At 39.7% G+C, this 21,602-nt stretch overlaps 1 protein-coding gene across 4 annotated transcripts in view; it reads left to right on the forward strand.

The window, feature by feature from the left end:
- Positions 1–21,602, forward strand: part of nlgn1 (neuroligin 1) — a 429,936-nt gene that overhangs the window by 216,773 nt on the left and 191,561 nt on the right. For 3 of the 4 annotated variants that reach the window (XM_084355353.1, XM_084355352.1, XM_084355354.1), the window contains one exon: positions 12,374–12,433. The exons of the other annotated variant lie outside the window; for it this stretch is intronic. In XM_084355353.1, the coding sequence (XP_084211479.1) occupies positions 12,374–12,433 (60 nt within the window). The remainder of the gene's footprint in view (positions 1–12,373; positions 12,434–21,602) is intronic. 4 annotated transcript variants of the gene reach the window in all.

The raw sequence follows: 21,602 nt of genomic DNA on the forward strand, positions 1-21,602 counted from the left end.
AGAGTCACATCAGATTCTGTTGTGATCCAGAGCCGTCCCTCAGTGCGTGCCATTGCCTGCTAGCTTACAGATAATGCACAGTAAAGTAATCTGGCTGTTACAGTGTCAAACTTCTCAGATTCCAGCTTCTTAATCGTGAATATTTTCTGGTTTCTTTCCTCCTCTATGACAGTACACTGAATCTTTGGGTTGTTGACAAAAAAAGGCATTTGAGGACATCATCCTGGACTTTGAGAAACACTGATCAACATTTTTCACCATTTTCCAACATTTTATAATGGAGAAAATGATCAACTGAATAACTGACTGAAAACTCAAAATGATCATTAGTTGCATCCCTACTGTTCTGCTTCAACACGACTTCCTGTTTTCGTCCCATACAAGGAGGTGTTTTGCCTCACCTGATTTGATCAATCAAGAGACAAAGCGGGACATCCACTAATTGCAGGGTTGGCAGTTTGATCTCCAGCTCCTGCTGTTCACTGAGTGACTGGAGGCCATCATGGCAGGGTTTCTTTTACCCAATTTTAAAATGGAAAACTGGAAACAACTCCTTAAAATCAAGTGGATGTGGAAATGCCCTTTAATGCTAGTAAAGTCATTACAGTACATGATGTGCTTCCCGTTTGATCTGCTGCTTTGATGTTTTACTAAAGCCTAATGCTCCCACACTCACATCTTACTGTGAAGGACATTTGACTAATATCCCACTATGTAAGACCTTAGCCAAGATTTCTGCTGCTCGTCTCCTCTTTCATAAGTCAGAGCCCAGACTGGAGGGAAAATCTTGTCTACGTGCCGGATGCAGCAGGTTTTCTTAGTCGATGAATGTATGTGGAAAAACTACCAAAAAAAAAAAAAAAGCAAAGGGCCCTCGTTTGTACTAGTCACACATCTTGTCCTCCCCTTGCAGGCCTTTTGCTGCTTTGAATTGACTCACTGTCATTGACAGTGTGGGTGTTTGTTTTGTCAGCAAGCAGTAGAAGGAGAGAGAACAGTGGAGGAACAGAGGAATACAATTATTAGCACAAGGTAAGAGTAGGAGGACAATGGGAAGTGTAGATGAAATGGATAGAGGAAATGTACCGTGGGTACGATGCAAGGTGAGAGGGACACGAGAGTGGGCTCGGGAGCTCTCAGATCTCAAACGCATCGTGTCTCAGATGGCTTGGCCGTTCGTTGTTTGTGTTTGCAGTTATATATTTCAGGATACTTCAGAAAAAGAGAATGTTATTGACTATTTTTGAGACTTGGCATTTATGAATTCACAGCGGCAGATGTTCTGTTTGCATGGAGCCTGTTGCTTCATTGGTTTTTGTAGGTTTAAAGTTATTGGCTAACAAGTTTCCACCTGTTTGTTTGTTTGTTTGTTTGTGTTTAACAGCCACCACCAATATAAACTGGTAACGAGTGCAAAGTATCTCCCATCGTTTTATTTAACCGCTCAAGTGGGCCAACTGTTATTGTCCCTTTGAAATTACTGAATTGTTTTGAGAGATACAATTCTGCTAAACTATAATTACTGTCCAGATTCTGTATTAAATGTCCCTTATTGTGGATAATTAAAACATGAACATGAAACGTGAACATTAACATAATATGGGATCTTTAATGTTTTTTTGTTGAGCCAACAAAGTGCGATTTTTTTTTTCTGCAGCATGCTCATTGCTGCTAAACTTCAACATGGAAGCATAATAACTGTATTGCACTTTTGTATTTTATTGTAAAAGTGTGATAAAGAGACAACTGATAAAAAAACAAGGACATTTTCTAACCTTAGCTATCTGTCAGACGTGATGACGTTTGTTTTTTTAATGTGTCCATACATATTTAGAATAAAATATGTTTAATAGGGTTTATGTGTTAGCCTAGGTTCATCAAAGGCTTTTTTATCTATTCGTGTATATTTAAAAATAAATTAAAATTGGTAATGCAGAAGGATCTCATCAATCATCTGGTTACTTTCCCAGTGCAGTGTACAGTCATGGATGATTGACCCACCATTGAGTGTATGGATTTGTTTGATGCAAGTGTTTTTCTTCATTATTTCATCTCTATTTCCCAAATGCTGCGTTTGAGACCAGGGGCCTCATTTATGAAATAGATTGGAGATAGATTTTCTGAGTGTCTGGCTTTGTTCGTTAACCCACTACTTAGTCAAGAAAATAATGTATGCTGCCAGACTACAGTCTCCACTACCATCGTGTGATCTCGTCTTCCAGAATGTTTGATTTTCCTCTGTTGGTCCCTCTCTGTTCCTGACTAAAAACTAATTTGTGCTGACATTAAACGAGGGCAAATCACAAGGCAGGTTAAGAATCCCATTCTCACCGCTCACAGCCTCTGTTAATCAAACGTTTTGGAAGACGAGATCACGCGATGGTAGTGGAGATTATAGCCTGGCTTAGGGTTAAGCAATGTTTTTTATTTGATTAGGGTCTAATGGATCAACGCGTGCATACCATCTGAAATGATCTTAAGTTCAAGTATAAATCTAAGAACATTTTTATAAATGAGGCCTCAGGTCACCCGCCTGCAACTACACAGCCATGCACATCCACACCAACAGAAACAGAGAGCAGCATTTATTTAGTCTGGCAGGCTCGCTGATAACATCAACATTACTTTTATGATACTTTATGGACAAATGATCATCAGAAAACTCATTTATAAAACTCTTTTTTAAGGTTTAGTTTTGTTCTGCTTCTGGAGAGGATTCTCATGAAATAAATCTCAGTCCTATCTGTGCCTCTTCTGTGTAATCTTACTTCATATGCTGAAGGCATAAGAGCCTGATGCTGATCTGGAATATTAATGCATCAGTTTCCCTCCCAACACACACTCCCATTTCGGATTGCATAATCTTATGATCGATGTAAGGACACATTTTTCCATTTACGTGACATATTTTAGTGATTTCCCAGACACCTCATACATATTGTGTTCCACCGTCATCTGGATAAATGGCGGCATTATTCAGTTCTTGAAATGCGCTAACTGTTTAGATAGATGGTTTCACAGAGGCCTCTTTTATTGCTCTTATATGTAAAGTATCAATTTCAGAAAGGCTTAAGAACGATAAACAGCTGTAAACATGAAATGCAGGTGGAATAACAGCAAACATGATCTGAGGAAACTGAGGAATGCAGGATAATGAGACAATGTTTAAGTGCTACTTTACATTCTTTAAGCTGACAACACTTGATCAAGTTAAGGGAAATATTCAGATTGGTTCAATCTGATTGGATATGTTGACTGTTGGTAGTAGATGGTAGTGATGCATTATCACTTTTAAATGCCCATCTTCCACCCACACCTCCTCACTGAGGCTTTTTCTGATGTTTCTAATGTCACAATTAATTATAAACAGACAACCCAGCGAGCACTTTGCGCAGTGATTGGTGTGGGGAAGTGAGAACGAAGGCAAGACTTGAACTCCTCACACAATCTGTCTTTTTTCATTATTTTCCAGATCTTTTTCTGCCACTTTCAGTATGTACAAATGAGTGCAGATCCACTAATGACTTCCAGGAGACACATTTTCGCTATTCAGTTATAAATTCAATCGGGCTAGATTTTTAAAACCATGAAATGTAGATGGGCCAGACATTTCCAGCAGCCTTCCTAAAATGCTTTTCAATGTCAATTTTACATTTCAGGGTTGACGGAGAGTAGAGCACTTACCTACTTATGACTACATATAACCGAAAGAGTGGTCAGAACTGTATTACATGACAACATATCGATTTGTTAAAGACACCTGATCTGTACATCCTGCCCAATTAGTACAACCCTCAACAGAGATGAGAACATAAAGGTTGTATGAGAGACGAAAAGTCTGTAACACCCTTGATGGCTGTTCAGTGACACATATCCTGCCCCTTCCTCCTGAAAGCCAATCATCTGCTTTGTCATAGCCGAACTGGGAAACATATCAGCCAATCATGTTGTTGCACTGACACGAGAGCACAGTTGAGATTCACGGCAGTTTCCACCAGTTTGGTGCGGCTGCAGACGGACTTTTAATAGGCCTGAGAAGGAGATCATGCTAATGCAAAGGATGAACAAGAGAGGTGAGGTTATTCAGACATTACACATTAAAGTCACACTTGTTCAGGTGCTCTGGTGGGGTGAGCTGACAGCATCATGTCACAGCACTCTGGATTGAGCCGTAAAAGAAGGTGGTGGTATTGAACCATGTGCAATAAGAAGTGGAGGTATAACCTGTGGGAGAAAATCATTTTTAACCTTAAGAGCAAAGTTCCCAAACTCTTTAAGCTTTTTTTTTTTATTATCAGACTTGACTGGTGTTTCTACTCGTGCAGTTTATTGTCTCTGTGAACATTGAAAGTGAGGCTATGGGGCCTTGTTAGCCTGAAATAAATGCACTTTTTAGATGTTTCCCTGCCAAATAGTTTGCAATTTGAATATTGGTCATTTTGTAATTAACGTGTAACGTTACCCTTTTGTGCTATTGTGATAGGCCAGTTCCGCTTTAGAAAAGTTACACTGTACAGAGTTTTCTTCTTGTTTATAATCAAATTATTCGATTTACACAAGTGATCCTTTCAGACCTGGTTCACATATTTACATGTATGTACATACTGTAAGCTATGGTTCGACTGTTATTCTGCATTTTTCTGTGTTTTTTCTGTGTTTTCGTATTATCTTGTTGCTGTTAAAAAAAAATTGACAACGGTACTGCTTTGGCTCTAATGCAGCAATCTGCAAAGTTCCTCGTAACTGAAGTCATCAAATAAAAGTAGTGGAGTAAGAAGTACAATATTAGCGTGTGTGTAATGCTCCGTGTTCTCTTACTTCGCCTGATCCGTTTCAGTCTCCTGTCTACATCTGCATACGATCAGCCAAACTATTATTTCTGCACTGCACAGCTAATCTGAAAGTGAGTGAGTACTGATGAAAAGACATTGAGGAGGAGCGCTGCTGAATGTCTGAGGCAAATTAATTTTGCGAAAAACTTTCTGTTCAAAATCCATTAAAATGCATTCGTGTCTGTTTACAGCGCCATTACGTGGATGTGCCGCTGATTGTTGAAGCGCGTCGGAGAATGAAACACTTGATCAGTCTCATTCAGGCTTTTACTGGTGTGGGCGGGATGCACAGTACGAGAACAGAGTGGAGAGATGGTCAGATAGAACACAACTGACTGCAGAAGACAAAAAAGAAAAGACCACAGAGTCTTCAGTGCAAATATTGAGTTATACCTTTTTCTCACTCGATAACTCCATACACAAACCATATGTGTATGTCTTTATTAGACTCTTCTGTGACCTATGTACTGTGTTTTAAGAGGTGAGCCCCATCATCACACATCACATAAAGCAGTGTTCCTGTGCTTACTCACCGCTCACAGCGTCTGTTAATTCCTCTCATCAGAGGCTTTGCTGAAGTGCATTAGACTCCCAGTTTTACCTTGGGGAATGGATTCTGTATTTATAGTTTACAGCCTGTAGGGATTTTATCCAAGGTCAGTAGTAGATTACCTATTTGGCTCATTGAGCCGTGCGCTCTGTTAGATCCCCTTTTTTTAATGTGCATTGGTGATTGATTAAGCCGCGGTGTTTCTATGCCGCTGCGGACCTTGACTAATGCGTACAGAGAGCAATATGTATGTATGGATAGCTCTTGTGCTGAATGTGCGATCGATGCACGGACTCTCCTCGCGATAATTACCTCATCCAAGAGAGGGGGAAAGCCTGAGGGTTGAGTCAGTGTGTGTGTGTATTATCCTGTGTGTGTGTGGGGGGTGTGTGTGTGTGTTATCCTTGATTCCCAGCTGGCTTTTTTTGAGTCATGGATTGTTGCAATGTCAGAGAGCGTGAAACTCCTCTTCATCAGTCCCAAATCAATGCTGATGATGGAGAGAGGAAGGTATGAGGGCAGAAGAGGGAGACAGATGGAGAGAAAACAACAAACTTAACAAAACAACGAAATCCAGAGAGCGCAGCAGATTATAGATTGAGAGACTGAAAATCAAAACGTAATATCGGCTGTGCTGAATGACGGACAGAAATCACAGAGAGGAAAAAAGTGATTACATGTGCTGTTTGTGGTTCTTCAAGGCTTGGACAGCAAATTTGTACCAGTCACTCCTTTTGTTAATAACACACTCGCCAAGCTAGCTGCAGAGGTCTGGGAACATGGCTGCTTCGGTAGAAAGCAGTTTGATGCCGCACCAAACATGAGCTGCCACTGTTACCAGCTGTAAGACTGGCTCTCCCGTGGGAGATTAATACCTCAATAATAATAACTTTATTTGCACAGTGGTAACAAATCTAAAGACCAATAAACAGACATACAATTAAGAACATATTAAAGCTTTAAATACATTGTGAGTTGAACAAAAGAATATATATTTAGAGCAGCAAAGGAGGAAGTCAGTTAAAGTAGTATAAACAGCAATAAAGTCCATAGGAAGGAGGTTGAGGTGGACAGCAAGTGCAGGACTTTCATCTAGGAGGCTGCTGTTCATGGCCAGCCTGTCACCAAAAGTCAATGATGAGTTATTTTAACTTTCTTATGCAGTAAAGTGACATCGTATAAATAACAAGACAGAAGTTACATAATTACCCCAGTTATTTTAACCCAAACCATGATCTTTTCCTAAACCTAACCAATCTGCGATGGTACGACTAAAGACCAGTACGACTGTCGCTGGTACGCTGTAGTCGTGTTGTTTTGAGGAAGGTGATGAATGTCTTTTGGGAGTCACTGGCAGTCGATCTATAATATAGTCATTCAGGCATGAGGATGAGTTGCATATTGGTGTTGATTTAATAAGATATTTCAGCACTGAGGTCACAATGATGTGTTGTACTGAGCCATTTCTAATATTCCGCCCCATCATGTAAATAATTGACAAATATAATTTTGAAGCACTTTTCAATATAATATGATGCCGTGGCAGAGCTGTTGTATTGGATTGCATGAGATTACTGAAATATTGTGGCCACTAAGTGTATCCACTCAGTGTCCTTAATAATACTAAAAAGTAGTACTAACTGCTTCCCTATGTCCACTCAAAACCACATTTCCATTAGGCTTTTTACTCCTTCTGTCTTCAGATGCCAGAATCTGTGCAGGTTTTTAGCTTTTGTTGGTTTTGAAAGAAAAACTCTTTTTCTGTTTGATGACATGAACCAATTAGATCTACCTCCAAATCTGACCTTGTGTCTTTGATGGTCTTGTTCTTTTTTTATAGTGCTTGTAGTAATTTGAGCATGAAAGCTCACTCTGGGAAATAGAAAGTTTGACAAAATAATTCTAACATATCTCACTGGCTTTAGCCTGAATGAGCATCTGACATGGATGGTGTGACCAAAGCTTCTCACAGTAGGTCTCAAAGTCATCGACCAGGAGTCGGTGGAAGGCCAGAGGAAGATCAAAAGAGGACATCTGACACCAGAGACCATCTTTAACCAGAGACAGAGGTGACCATCTCCCTGACCACCTGTTATCACATGACCAAAGTTCAATATGTAGCCTAGGTAACGGGATGACTCTTGAGCACATTTCAACCACTGATGAGGACCATCAGGTGCTCGAAAGTGGGCCTGGTGTTATGAGAACTAACTCACATAACTTTTAGTTAAGTTTATAATGCACAACACACTTTACATAATAACAACGGAAAGAAAGAGGGTGGATGGGTGAAATCATTCCGACGTTTTCATCAAACACTGAGATGGAAATCAATGTGATGGAAACAAAGGAATGGAGTGATGGAAACTGAAGGAAAAAAGGAGTTAGAGCAGATTGTGAGGCAGAGAAGATACGAATAAAAGTACAGAGTGGTAACAGACACACAGTCAGATGGAAAGAAATGAAAAAGTCTGAGGTTTCTAATCACTGATCAGAGCTGAGGCCAGCTGAGACCTCACCAGTGTTGGTGCTTGTTCCACCCACACACACACACACACACACACACACACACACACACACATGTACACACGTAAACACACACATATGCTCACAGTGGCAGGTGTGGGAGTCCAGGTCAGTGTCGGGGCCTCCTTGTCACTGGGCAGTTTAGAATTGACACCTGATTGCTGTGTGATGTCTCTCTCTCTGAATGTGTGTGTATTCATGAGTGGGCGAAAGTGTGTGTGTGTGTGTGTGTGTGTGTGTGTGTGTGTGTGTGTGTGTGTGTGTGTGTGATAGGAGCTGTCATGCAGCTGTCTTGTCTGCTCTGATCCCCACTAACCCTCAGTCAAACAACATGCCACTGTAATAGCAGCACATGTGCAGTCCAGCGAGTGGCCACATCAATCACGTCCTCTTTGATTCTCGCAGGATTTCAAGTTGCTCACGACTCACTCCGTCAAACTTTTTATTTCTTTGTATTTATTTTACAAAGGCAGTTTACAAAGTGTTTCATTATATAACACGTTGTGTTGAATAAGATCTGTTAGTTCATGGTTTTCAGAATTTTTAACTTTTGAAATGCCTAGCCAACAGGATGATGGGTAAATAAGATATTTCTGAATCTCTTTTTGATTTTGGTTCTTTTGTTTGCTGTTTCGGCCCTGGTTCAGCCTGAAGTATAATGCTGCAGTGTATTGACCCAATATTTTTGTAGTTGTTAGTATTTTACTGAAGGGACTACTCAGCGTTTAAGTCTTTGTTTGGGTACAGAGAAGGAAATTAGTTTTTACCTTTTTATGTTGCGCTCCACTTAGACGTCTTTATTAAGGGCTGCTCGGGATCATTTTCAGTGGGGTTTGATTATCGATCAAAACACTGACAGCCAATCAGAATAATGTTGCAGAAGTGTTTATAATATCGGCTTCTAACTGTAGCCTACCTCTTTTATCTAAGCTGACCGAGGACATTTAGGAAACACTTTTTGAATGATCTACTCTAATAACAGTGTCTCAGTTATACAATACAACATCGAAATACCATGTGTTAAATTCTTTTATGACGTGTATTAGTCTGCAAATTACACATAAAATCATTAATCTTACACAAGACATACTGCCAAATGATCCTGGGTGCTGAGCGTGTCTCTGAAGTTTGTTTTGTCTTTGACTGACAGGATATTTGATGGCGTCTGGTTCAAAAGTATGAATAAAATTTGTCATCAGAAGACGACAGAGTTTTGGATTCTCCTAACTCCTCTCATCTTTGAAGAATTTTGTAAAAACCTCATTCTCCTGGGTTTTTTGGGGAGGAAGGTGTTTCTCTGTAGGTCATCAATATGCATTTTTCTAGCTGCCAACACAGCTGAAGTACACAGTGTGTGCTTGGCGTCACCATATGCAGGACTTTATTGTTCATCAGTGAGGATGCAAACGTTGTTATTGTTATTGTTATTGTTATAGTTATAGTTATTGGAGTGATCGTTCTTGTTGCAGCTCTCAACACCAGGGTAAATGTGAATTTAATTAGTCTTCATTAAACGACTCTAAATGCTAGTTTTGGGGATTTAAACTTGAGTTAGACATCCTCTCCGCACCACTGTCAACTCATGTTGAACTTCTGACCAAAGTGAGCACACACAGGTTTCCCCTCCCAACCTCAGGAAGGTAGTTTTGTCTCCTTGTGCTACTCTACATACTGTTAGCGAGCAGAGCCATGTCCCCTGACATTGTTAAAACCAGCCCACTTCAGTTTGCATTGAATACAGTATGTGTGCAGTATCAAGAACAGGCTGTAAGGTCACGCTGAAGCACTGTGGTTCAGAGTCAAAATATATGGTTAAAAATGATTGTACAATATTCCCTCGGGCTATCACAGAGTTACTTTTGAGTTGTTTTCAATAAGAAAATAGGTCAAAAAACAACATATAGGCATTTAGACATGAGTATGAAACAAGTTTCTTTAAGAGATAATATTACAGATAGGCCAAGGCCAATAATTAGAATAAAAAATGTAATTAAGAAAAATCACAATGAAGTTTCTAAACTACAACAAGTATATCTTCTGACAAGAAAGATTTGGCAATAAATTCATATTTAGTAATAATGAAAAAATAGGTCATACACAGAATAATACTGTTATGATAAGACAAAAGTATCCAATGTAGGCTAACACTGCATCATTTTATTTTATACATGTATAATATTCTATTTATAACTGCTCTATCTTCTATCAAGTAGAATCTGGATGCTGATGTTTTTAAATAAATTACATCAAATTCTTTAATCTAATCTTTACAGAGCCCTTCTATCGATTAACAGCCTTTACGTATTGCTTTGACACTGATGTCTCAGTATACCCGATAAACAGGTAACACATCCCCAGGCTGCGGATGCCCAGTGTTTCTTAGACGTTTCACGTTTTGAAAGAAATGATTCTCGTGTCTTGGCGCTTAGTCAGCACATAGAAAGCACAAGTCAGCTCTTGCTTATCAAATTGCCTTGTCAAATTCACAAAAGAGAGCTGGGAGACTGCTGTAGGACAGAGTGATACGCAGGGAGCCGGATTTCTTTTTAAAGTCAGCGGAGAGAAATGGTCGGTCTTGAAATAAACCAGGATGGTGGATGATAGAGGAATTATTACTCATCAACATGAGCCTACTGGCTGAGAGTACGTTGAACCTTTCAAGTGATTCATCTCCTATTTTCTATTCCACTAACAGATATGTAGTTGACTTTTTTTTCTTTTCAGGGCCATTTTTCAACATCAAGAATTAAAATAGATTTGCATACATCTCCTGGCTATTTGGTGCTGCAGCTTATAAAGGAAGAACAGGATTGGAGTGGTCCTTTCCTCATCGGCAGATCAGTAGATGGACAGTTGAAGCCCTGTGTGTTGTATGTATGTGTCTCTTTTTGCATTTGTGTTACCTATTGGGGGCTCTTTCTGGCATAAACACTGATCATGTCAAGACCAATAGTCCACATGGGCACCAAAGACCAGTCCTGATGCGACAAAACTTGATGTCTGAGGTCCTGATTAAGTTTAGGGGTAAGCTAGGAATTGAGGTGAGGTTGATGTTAGGGTTAGGGGGTTAGGCTGTACAAATGAATGGAAGTCAACGTAAAGTCCTAACAAGGATAGCTGTGCAAACCTGTGTGGGTGTGTGTGTGTGTGTGTAGCATGCACCCTGCTAGCATTCATCTTTACTTGCAATACTGCATGTTTCAGATCTGGTATGTAGCACCTCTATCTGTGTGTGTTATATACGTGTGTGTGTGTGTGTGTGTGTGTGTGTGTGTGTGTGTGTGTGTCTTTTTTAATTTTGTTTCAGCTAGCATGTGTTTATGTCTTTGGATGTACAAGGGAGTTGTATTAAAATGTTGGTTTGATAGTTGTGATAAAGAAGCAGGAGACCACTTCCCCTGTCAAACGATTCCACACAGGTACTTAAATGCTGTTAACCTGTCTCAGGTTCAATTGTTTTTGCCTTGACAAGAAAATCATAGTGGATGAAGAAATAGTTTAACATTTTGGGAAATGCACTCATTTGAGGAGCAGTCACTCACAGGTCTGTATGCCAAATATGGCTCCATCCAGCAGCCGATTAGGGGGAAACCGCTAGCTTGGTTCTTTCCTAGGGAAGCTAAATCCACCTACCAGCACCTCCCAAGCTCAATAATTAACTAATTATATCTTGGGTGCAGTGATTTCTTTGAGTCCTGTCATTGGTTAGCTGTTTTCCTTGTCTCCAGTTTTTTATGCTAAGCTAAGCTGACTAGCAGTAGCCCTATATTTACCATGCACAGACGAGAGTGGTATTTTTTCTCCAGAGATCTTAAAAGCATGTTTTCCAAAATGTTGAACTATTCCTTTATTCCCTGTCCATCATTTGATAGTGATGGTCACTGTATGTACTGCAACAAGGAGGCATAATAGGAATTGATCTGTCTGTTCTGCAGTCTGTTCATGTCAACACATAACAGGGGGAGTTTGTCACATGCTTCTGTTAAGTGCTCTGCTCTTGAAATGCTGCTTCCTTTTACAGCGTCAGCCTTTTTTCTCTGCTACAGTGATCATTTCAAAAATGTTAACATAATGTCTTTCATATGTATTATTGATGCTACTGTATGCACTGATTCAAAGAGGTTTATGTCTTTTGATCCTAAGAGGTTCGTCCTCAGTTAAGTCTTCATCTTCAACAGAGAGATCTAATATTTTTTCGCCTCTTTTTTTTAAAGTCCCTCTTTTCTTGCTCCTTAGCTTTCTTAAATCAACTCAAACACAGTAAATTTCTACTGTAAACATGTGAAGTGGACACTGTGGTAATGTTTACCCGGTGTCCTTCTCAGTGTGAAGATTTTTTAAAAAAAGGGGCTGCAGAAACAGTAATTATTGACATACTTCTTTATCTTTTGAGAGCATCTTTTGAAAGCTGTGTGTGTTCTTGATCACCCTGTTTTCCTCCATCTTCTCCTTCTTGGTCCTATAGGTCCCCTTACAAAGAAACACACTGATGATTTAGGTGATAATGACCGCACGGACGACGAAGGTATTTTTTCCCCCCGATGCCAAACTGATTTGCATGACAAGGGAATCCAAACTTACCCTTTCTCCTCCAATTTTTATCTTCTTTGATTTTCTTACATTTCTTGTCCTTTTTTTGAAAGTGATGGACATTTTCTTTTTGCTCTTTACTCGTAAACTCTCTTTTTGGGCTGGATGTGTTTTGTCCTTTTCAGCTTGATGTCTAAAGTTTACATGTCTACCACCATTCTTTGATATTAATACTGTAAAGTAGATTCTCTGCTTGGATTTGCTGTTTCCTTTACCTTTTCTTTCCTTTTCTATGTTGCATCCCACCAACAGATCAGATAACTATTAACCCCTCAGCCAGCTCTTAACACATTTTTGCATGTTTTTCTTTTAATTCGTCTCGTTTATTAAAAAAAAAATCAAATCATGGTCAAAAGAGCTACTACTGGCTAACTGGCTTGCACCTATACTAACCCTTGACCCTGTTCACATTTTGGGCGTCAAACCAACAACCTTAGTACATGAAGAGTCTGTGACAACAACAAAAAAAACAGCGGAAGCTTCTCACTGAGTCGTTGTTACTGCACGGACGCGTGGGTTGTTATCTCTCCTGGCATGGTTTCCTCTCCTACAGGGCAAAGTCAGGGCTAATTTACTGCACACCAGTCTGTGAAGCTAACTTTCTGGTCAACCTCCTACAGTGTCTGTTAAATTCTGAATCTAAGTCCCAAGACGCCGAATTAGGGGTATTGCAGTTACATAAAATGTGGATTGGCGAGCAGATACTGTATGACAGACTTGGAAAAAAATAAAATGAGCCAGCGTTTGGGTGTAGCTGATTTCAAGTGCCATTAAAGTCATTATGCTTTGAAGTGATCATCTGGACTCTCCATTTGTAATGCTTTACACAATCAAAAAAGCACATAAATACCTAGTTTCTATTGCATGGTAATTTTGATGGCCCACTCATGTGGCTTCTGTCAATACCATGAATCCCAAATATCAAGGACTGCTTGCACAGCAGATTGTCATTTAAAATTTGCAAGCGCGACAGACGAGGCAGGAAGAATCCTATTGGCCGAGTTCAATTTGCACACAAGTTTCTGTGAGTAACAGATTGAAGGTTAGAGAACAGAGCAGATGGACCTAGTTTTATAATGTCTGACCATGAAAGTAACATGTAGTATACATGAGCTTGTAAATTTATGAGAGTGAGGTATTTAGTCTCTTTCCCTTCCAACAACATGATTCTCAGATAAGTAGAATATAAATGAATAAAATAGGGTTCATTCAACTCATTCATTCAATTTTTCTACTTAGTTGAAATGAGAAATACCACACAGTAGACTGTACATGTAAGATCCATCATCCAAAACTCAATTTGAGAAATAAAATATACAAAAATATTATCAGTAAAATGCAGTTAAAGGATCACATGTAAGTACTCATCAACCTGTCAGGTACTTGGCTTTCTTCCTTTTCCATGTAAGACCTCAAAGGTTTATTATTATTACTTAAAATATGAGTTAATAGTGATTTAATAATGATTATAAAACAATACAACCATCATTAATAAATGGAAATCAATGACATGCTGTATAAACCACTCATTGAGCAATTGTAAAGGTTTATAAATATCAGTTGCAAATTTATAATGGCAAACCAAACCACCAGTATTATAAACACCAAGAGCAACTTTACAATAAATACAAATAATTGCTGACCTTGAAAAAAAAAAGAAAAAAAGTATTATCGCTGTTACAGTAACATCCATTTAAATGGTATATGTACTTTATATACATTTGGCTCATTTAATACATATATATCACTATACTGAATTGTAAAAGGTGATTATTTGCTTCCTGTAGAGTGACACGAAACAATAGATGTCAAATAAATGTTGTAAAGTACAAATCATTTTCTTTTGTTATTGTAAGTTTACAGTATTCTAAGTGTAAAGTAGTGTATCGTAAGTATAAATTATAGTTGAGTACAACAGCTTCAAAATTGCATGCTCTCTAGGTAGTATATGATGCGGTTGCCTTTAACCAGTTATAGAAAGATACAATTTTAACTATAGTACTCACTATATCTTTGCTCCATTCCTCTTTCTTCGTCCCATTGAGGTTTAACTCAGCTGTTACAGTCGCTTCTACTTCTGTCAGTTCTGCCTCTGAGAAATGTTTCTGTTATGTTTATGTACCTTATCCTTACTCAAACTCCAATCTGTGCTAAAGCCTCGCAAAGATCCCTCTCACCACCCACAGTTTCCAATTGAAAAGTAATCTACAGTGTGATTAAGGAGATCACTCAGAAATATTGTGAAGGGATAGATTCCATACCAGGAGAGAAACTCCACGCCGCCTCAGTGTATCGGCACTCTGCAGTTCAGTATTTAACCACATGCATACATGCAAGACGTGTCAGTTACCTCATAAATCAGTGGCCTGATTCAGTCAAACTCTCAAATGTTGGAAACTAAATCACATGGCAGCACTGAGGTGTGTAGAACTGCAATAAAAAAAAAAAAGACATCTCCCGCACGCTGTTGATGCTTTAAAGGCATTTAATCCTATATGAGTTTTGGGAGTATACTGATGAAAAGGAATACTTAAGGGATCCATTGAATACCCAACAGAGGCTATAGGACTGAAACATTGCAATTGCTCTTCTTGATATTTAAATTAAGTGTTGTTTGAAAGCTGAGACAGTGTGCTGCAAAATCCATTACTCTCAATAATACAAAAAGATGAACCTTTGCTTGGTTGCCATAAACAAGCAGCCCCCTTTGAAAAGTCATATTAGGAATAAAATGTCCTTGATAAAAACCCTGCGATAGAGTCGTATCCCCTTAAGGCTGCTGCAGTGCAACTTTAATGACAGGCAGAGTCTTAATAAGGCACCTCTACTGTATAATGTGACGAAGTAAACAGCAATTACATCCAAATAAGACTCACAACCCTCCCGATGCCTTTGATCTATGCCATCACGCTGTTTTTCTGAGAATTCACACACACACACACACATACACACAGACACACACACACACTCACACACACACACACACACACACACACACACACACACACACACACACCAATAAGATTAGAGAGAGTCACACAGATCCATTCAATGAAATCCCAGCGAGCTTCAAGCATTATCTCGATAAAGGATGCGGGGCAGACGACTAATCCAGTTTAATATAGAGAAAAATATGCTCCAGAACACACACACACACACACACACACACACAGTCACACCATGCGTCGCCCTATCCGAGCCGACTCTGATTAGCTCGGGTCGCCGCCCCCCCAGCGATTCTCGATGCTCTTAACCTTCGACCGCGCGTCGTCTTGTTAGATGCAAACTCAGTGAGGACATCCCCCAACCTCCTCACCCCTCCCGCTCAGCAAATCTTGGATTTTACAATCTCTTTATACTCAGTAAAGCTGGTGTTTGTAATCCTTTTGTGCTGGGAATAGAGATGTAAACAGGAAAGTCCCTGAGAGCTGAGGATTTGTTAGAAGCTCCATTCTTTTTTTTCTTTTTTCTTTTTTTTGCAGCCAATATTGCCGTTGTGGTTAAGAGTGGGTACATAGAAGTGGAGATGTCATGAACTGTGGTGTCTACAAGGCTCTTATGGGGCCCCTGGTACCCTATATAAATTGTTATATAGCAATACCTGTGAGATATTAATCCTCCTATACACTATGGATGTATTACTTTGAGTGTGGAGGGCGCGAGGATATAGATTTCTGCTGACAGCGTGAGGACAATCCTGGAGCTGGAGAAAGGATGATAAAAGATCAACAGGGGAATGTGTTACCTTTGTGGCACTGAGCTCACCCAGAGGCTCCAACTGTGACATTTCAGGAGTCGCTCCAGCAGCTGAGGCTGCCTGACATCACACAAAGGTGGTAAAAGTGAAATTTCCGCTACCACTATACTTCTCACCATCTTACAAATGAAAATGCAATAATGTATATTTAACAACATAGAAGGATCAAACGTGCCTGTAATGACAATGTAAAAGAAAATCAAACCAACCAATGCAGAATCTCATAACAGTTAGTTTACCACAGAGTAGCTGGGATACATTTGAATGTATCCCTGGTTCGCGGAAATGTAAACTGCCAACATTTTATTCCGGCGATTAAACTAATGCCTTTGCACGCAATTCTAGTTAAATGTGAGTTGAGCAAACTGCATTTGTCATTACCACCGTGGCAATCATGGAAAATCTTCTCTTCATGACATCCCCACATGCGACCAACAAGCCCTCATACTAAACCTTAAAAAAAAAAGGTTGCTTGTCAGTACCCTTTCAAAATGACCCATATGTTCCAAAATTATAATGATTTTCCAACATGCAACCTCAACAGCGTGGTTATTTTAAGTTATGTTTAGGAAGCTGAGAATAATTTAATGTGAAAGCATCAGAGTTGTGGTGAAAAAGACGCCGATGTTGACGCCTAGTTTCCTGTTTCAAAATCAAACACTGTTGACCCGACCATCCATTCTGACCTCCTGCCGTAGCCATTTTGCAAAAGTACAACTATGACTTTGATGCTCATGGTACTCATGCTACCTTCGCCTCAAAGCAAAGATGACCATTTTTAAAACTTGAAAGTGTTTCAAAAAAATTAGTTTTGTTTAAGAGACTAACGTGATAAATCTACAGTATTAAAGGTCCCATGTTGTACTTAGTGAGATTTTCTGTCTGGTTTGTTTTTACATATAATGCAGGTTTAGGCACTATACATGTAAAATACACTGAATGTATCAACATGCTTAATCTATGGAAATATGCACATAGTATGTATTCATAAACTGTGCCTTTGAATGAGCTGTCAGGACTTCTGTAAGGCTGTGATGTCGCAGCTAAACAGTCGCCGCCCTCAGCAAGGAGCTGCTGCTGATGCTAAAAACATGGTTGAGGATTCCTGCTCAGGCCTCTGAGAGTTGACCAACCAGCAGCAAAAGACAGCATGAGAAAATAAATGTGCTTTGTTCAGTATTAAAGCATGTAAACATTGTCTTGTAGACACCCCAAACAGAAGTATGAACCTTGAAAGCAGCACAGCATCAGACCTTTAAATGTGGGTTTCATTACCTGACTTTTACTGATGGGAGGCATGCATATTTTTAATCGGAGCTTCCCTAGCTGTAAGCCTGCGGTGGATTATGACGTGAACACTATTTACAAATTGAAGCGCTGGTAATCATGGTGACTCCATGAACATGAGCAGCCGTATGAAAAGACAGTCATTACCCTCCAATTTGCAAGAGGTCACTTGTCAGCAGCCAAACATAAACATAGGCCATCTAAGCATTAGAAATGATTTCCCAAGCGCTTCATCTGGCTGGTGAGGACAGTCTCACAAGTGTTTGACAACAGTGTTTTTTGCTATTAAGAGCAGCATCACAGGTCAAACGTAAATGTGTGTTACGTGATAATATGATAAAACAATGTATTACATCAGCTAAAATGTATTTTCCTGAAAATATAAAACCCTGTTTGTAAATTAAATATCATGCCGTGCAAATATTCACTTTCATATGGCAGAGGTACAGTAAATATGCCATCAAATATGCATGTCAGCCCATATTAGTATTCATGTCATTTTACACATGAGAGTGGCTCTAATGAGTTACATCAGTACAGTTGCACTGACTACACAGGAGCACTTCCCCCCTGAAGCATTTGAATTGGTCTTCACCACTGGGCCTAATTTTTTTTTTCCTGTTGCTTTTTCTGAAAGTCCCCATGGCTTTGCTCCCTGCAGCAAAAGGCTGAAGCCAGGATAAAAAAAACACCTCTGCTCCTTGTGTCTGCCGTTGGTTTGATAAGTCCTCTACACCGGCAGACGGAGAGGATACCGAAGTTGTTGCAACAGCCCGGGGGCATCTCTCAGGGTTTGCTCAGAGAAAATCTAAAGCACCTGAATCTCTTTGATCATAACCTCATCCTCAAGGAAGCAATGATCTACTCCATGTTGGCATGGTACCCATCCTCTGACAAATTCTCCCTCACCCACACTCATCCCGGGGAAGATTGAATGGTCGGATCACTACAAGATTGCATCTCATTTTGGCTCTTCTCAAAGCAAGCTTTAATCTTGCTGCCTGCTGTGAATAAAAAAATTTAAAAAAAAACAAACCCTGGAGGACAGTTGGATGTTCTTGCCTGTTTCCAAACAACTTTACAGGAAACTGAAAGCGTTTAAGGACAGCGGTGCAAGGACACGCTGATATTACAAATAACCATGTAAATATTAGATGTTCCCGTAATCACCTCAAATATACTATTACCTCACTTCATGCAAGAGGGCGATGGAAAGAGATTAAATTTGCAATCAGCCGAATGAGGATTAATTGATAAGTTAGGGGAATGAAGGGAGAGACTGGAGTTTAGAGGATTTTTTTGGCACTGGGTCTCGCGTTGGCAGCCAGCGAAGGATGCCAGGAAATCAAACTGAGAGCAAGCTGGATTGCATAAACCTAAAACCTCAAGGCACGGCGTGTTCAATATACACTGGGACTTGTTTCAGCCAGTAAATCCAGGTAAATTCAGGTAAATCCATCAAATTCTCAAACTCTGCCAAGACAATTTTATCCTAACCTCACCTCATTACCGCTGACCTTCAGGGCTGAACAAAAGGAGGCCGTTGAAACAGCAGTGCTGGAGGTATCTCACCTCAGCAGAAGTTAATATATCCATGTAACACCAGGGAGCACATATTATGAACATACAGGAAATGGTTTTCATTTCATACAGCTCCGACAATGTGTGTACAGATATGAGAAAGACTTGGTTAGAACCCAGGAGCTGTTTTATGTATAATCAACAAATACAAACCTAAAATCCCCAAAAAGTTGGGACGCTGTGTACAATCCAACTGAAAACAGGTGCAAACATTTGCAAGCGAGGTGTTTAACAACATGTTACCAATGAAGCTGTTTACCTGTGGAATGTGCCACACAGGTGTTTTGTTGCCCATGTCCCACCTTTTATTGAGACATGTTGCATCAAAAGCATAGGGAGCACATATATACCAAAATCAATGAAGTTGATTAGGTAAAATATTAAACATATTGTCTTTGTACTGTTTTCATTTGAGTCTATGTCAAAAAGTAATAGAAATTATAACATCCTGCTTGATTTATGTTTAACACAGTGTCACAACTTTATTGGAATCAGGGTTGTCATATCATCACCGCCATCATGTTATCAATGTCATAGTTGCTACGACCATCATAGCTGCCAACATCAAAATTAGAGTATTTGTCATGATTATGATTGCATCATCGGCGTAACTAGCGTTTTCCTCATCACACGATGTTTTCTGCTGCCATCACTAATAATAGCAAAAGAAATAACAGTAGTAATAATAATCATAACACTATTGTCAACATTACCAATATGGTCATCATCATCAGTTATCGTCAAGGCTGAAACCATTATAATCACTGAAATCATCAATAGCAACATGTTGCAACGAGCATCGTCATCAACACCATCAGTGTCATCATCAGCATCATTGTTGTCCTCGCCATCCACACAGTCGTTGTTGCTGTATAGCTGACCATATTATTCTAATATCATTTCAATAAGTATCATTATCATCATCAATCATCAAGGCCACTACCTTTTATTATCATCAGAAGCATCATCCACATGGTTGTTGCCATCGTCGTCTCCCTTGTCATCACTGTAATAGCTGAATGTATTATTATAACCAGAATCATCATCACTGTCATGTTTATCATTACCATCATTGTTATTGATATCACCATCCACACCACTGTTGTCATCATTGTCAACATTATCATCAGGACTGTCAGTTCCCATCATCACCACGCCGCTGTCATGTCTGTCACCACTACTGCCGTCATCACATCACCCTTACCATCATCACATTACCCACGTAATAAACACAATTATAATCATCGTCATCAGCATTACCATTATTGTTCATAATCATCATCTGCACCTTTTGTCTCCCCTCCTCTCCTTTTGTCATGCTACACACATATCCGCGCTGTGACGTCCACACACACACACACACACACACACACACACACACACACACACACACACACACACTCACACATACACACTCTTGCCATAATCCCCTGACCTTCTTTGTCAGAAGTTTCTGGAAGGCTTCCAGAGGAGAGTTATGATGTGCCGCTACACTGTGGTCACTGCCTGCTGCGACAGAGGGAGCCGAAGAACCACGAGAAGAAAAAAACAAAAACACTACAAAGGACAGAGAATGATAGAAGTGATGTAATGAGCTCTGCACCCGGAGAAACGGAGGAAAAGGACAAACACAAACGCGTGCACGAACACAAACATGAGGAGGCGGCGTTTTACCTACACATGCCCAGATTTTCGTTTTCTTTTACCCCATTTCATTTTGCCAATTGGGTTTTTTTTTTATAGTCTCTGTTGGGGAGAAAACAATTTCTGCAGATGTCCAATATGTAGACTCGATGTAATATTTAGTTCCTCCCTGCGGCGTCCGCTGCATTATGTCCTCTTTCCTCAGTAATGAATCATCCTTTTCGCCTTTACTCACACATAAGGAAGGTAAACCCACCAAAACTCACTATCCTAATACAGTTTCTTATTAAAAATAAGTCAAGGTTTCGGTTTGATAATCACACTGATGTACATTATTCACAGTAGAGTACTTCAAGGGGCACAATTTAAAAGCATAATCAAGCCATCGTCATCGCAGTGTTTGTTCCTGTGATTAAGTTCCCTCAGAGTTGAAGTTCTTCCCTGAGGTGTTTACATTATTTTGTCTACCCCTGGATAGTGAGTACTTTAAACACACTGTGGGAAAACTTTCAGACACAGACACTATCACTCTGCCTCTCTTCCTTCCCCGCACAATTGAAGCTCTTTTTTTTATTCTCTTGTGTCGGAGGTAACGCTTTTTCTATTTTCTTGCTTGGTTAATTTTTAATTCCACGTAGACTCACTGATCTCTCTCTGGACCCGAGTCCCTCAGTGGTAAGGCATCAGCGGGATAAACGATGTGTGCCGCAGCATGTACTGATGGAGATAGTTAGCAAGCAAGATGAAAAGCTTCATCTCTGGGATACGGAAGATGAAAGCAAAAACCTTGTTTTGAACGTGGGCTGCAGCAAGTTGTTAGATCTCTCCAAGTCTT

This window comes from Pagrus pagrus (assembly GCF_965226575.1).
Source record: "Pagrus pagrus genome assembly, chromosome: 6".
In the NCBI taxonomy this organism is placed as follows: Eukaryota; Metazoa; Chordata; class Actinopteri; order Spariformes; family Sparidae; genus Pagrus; species Pagrus pagrus.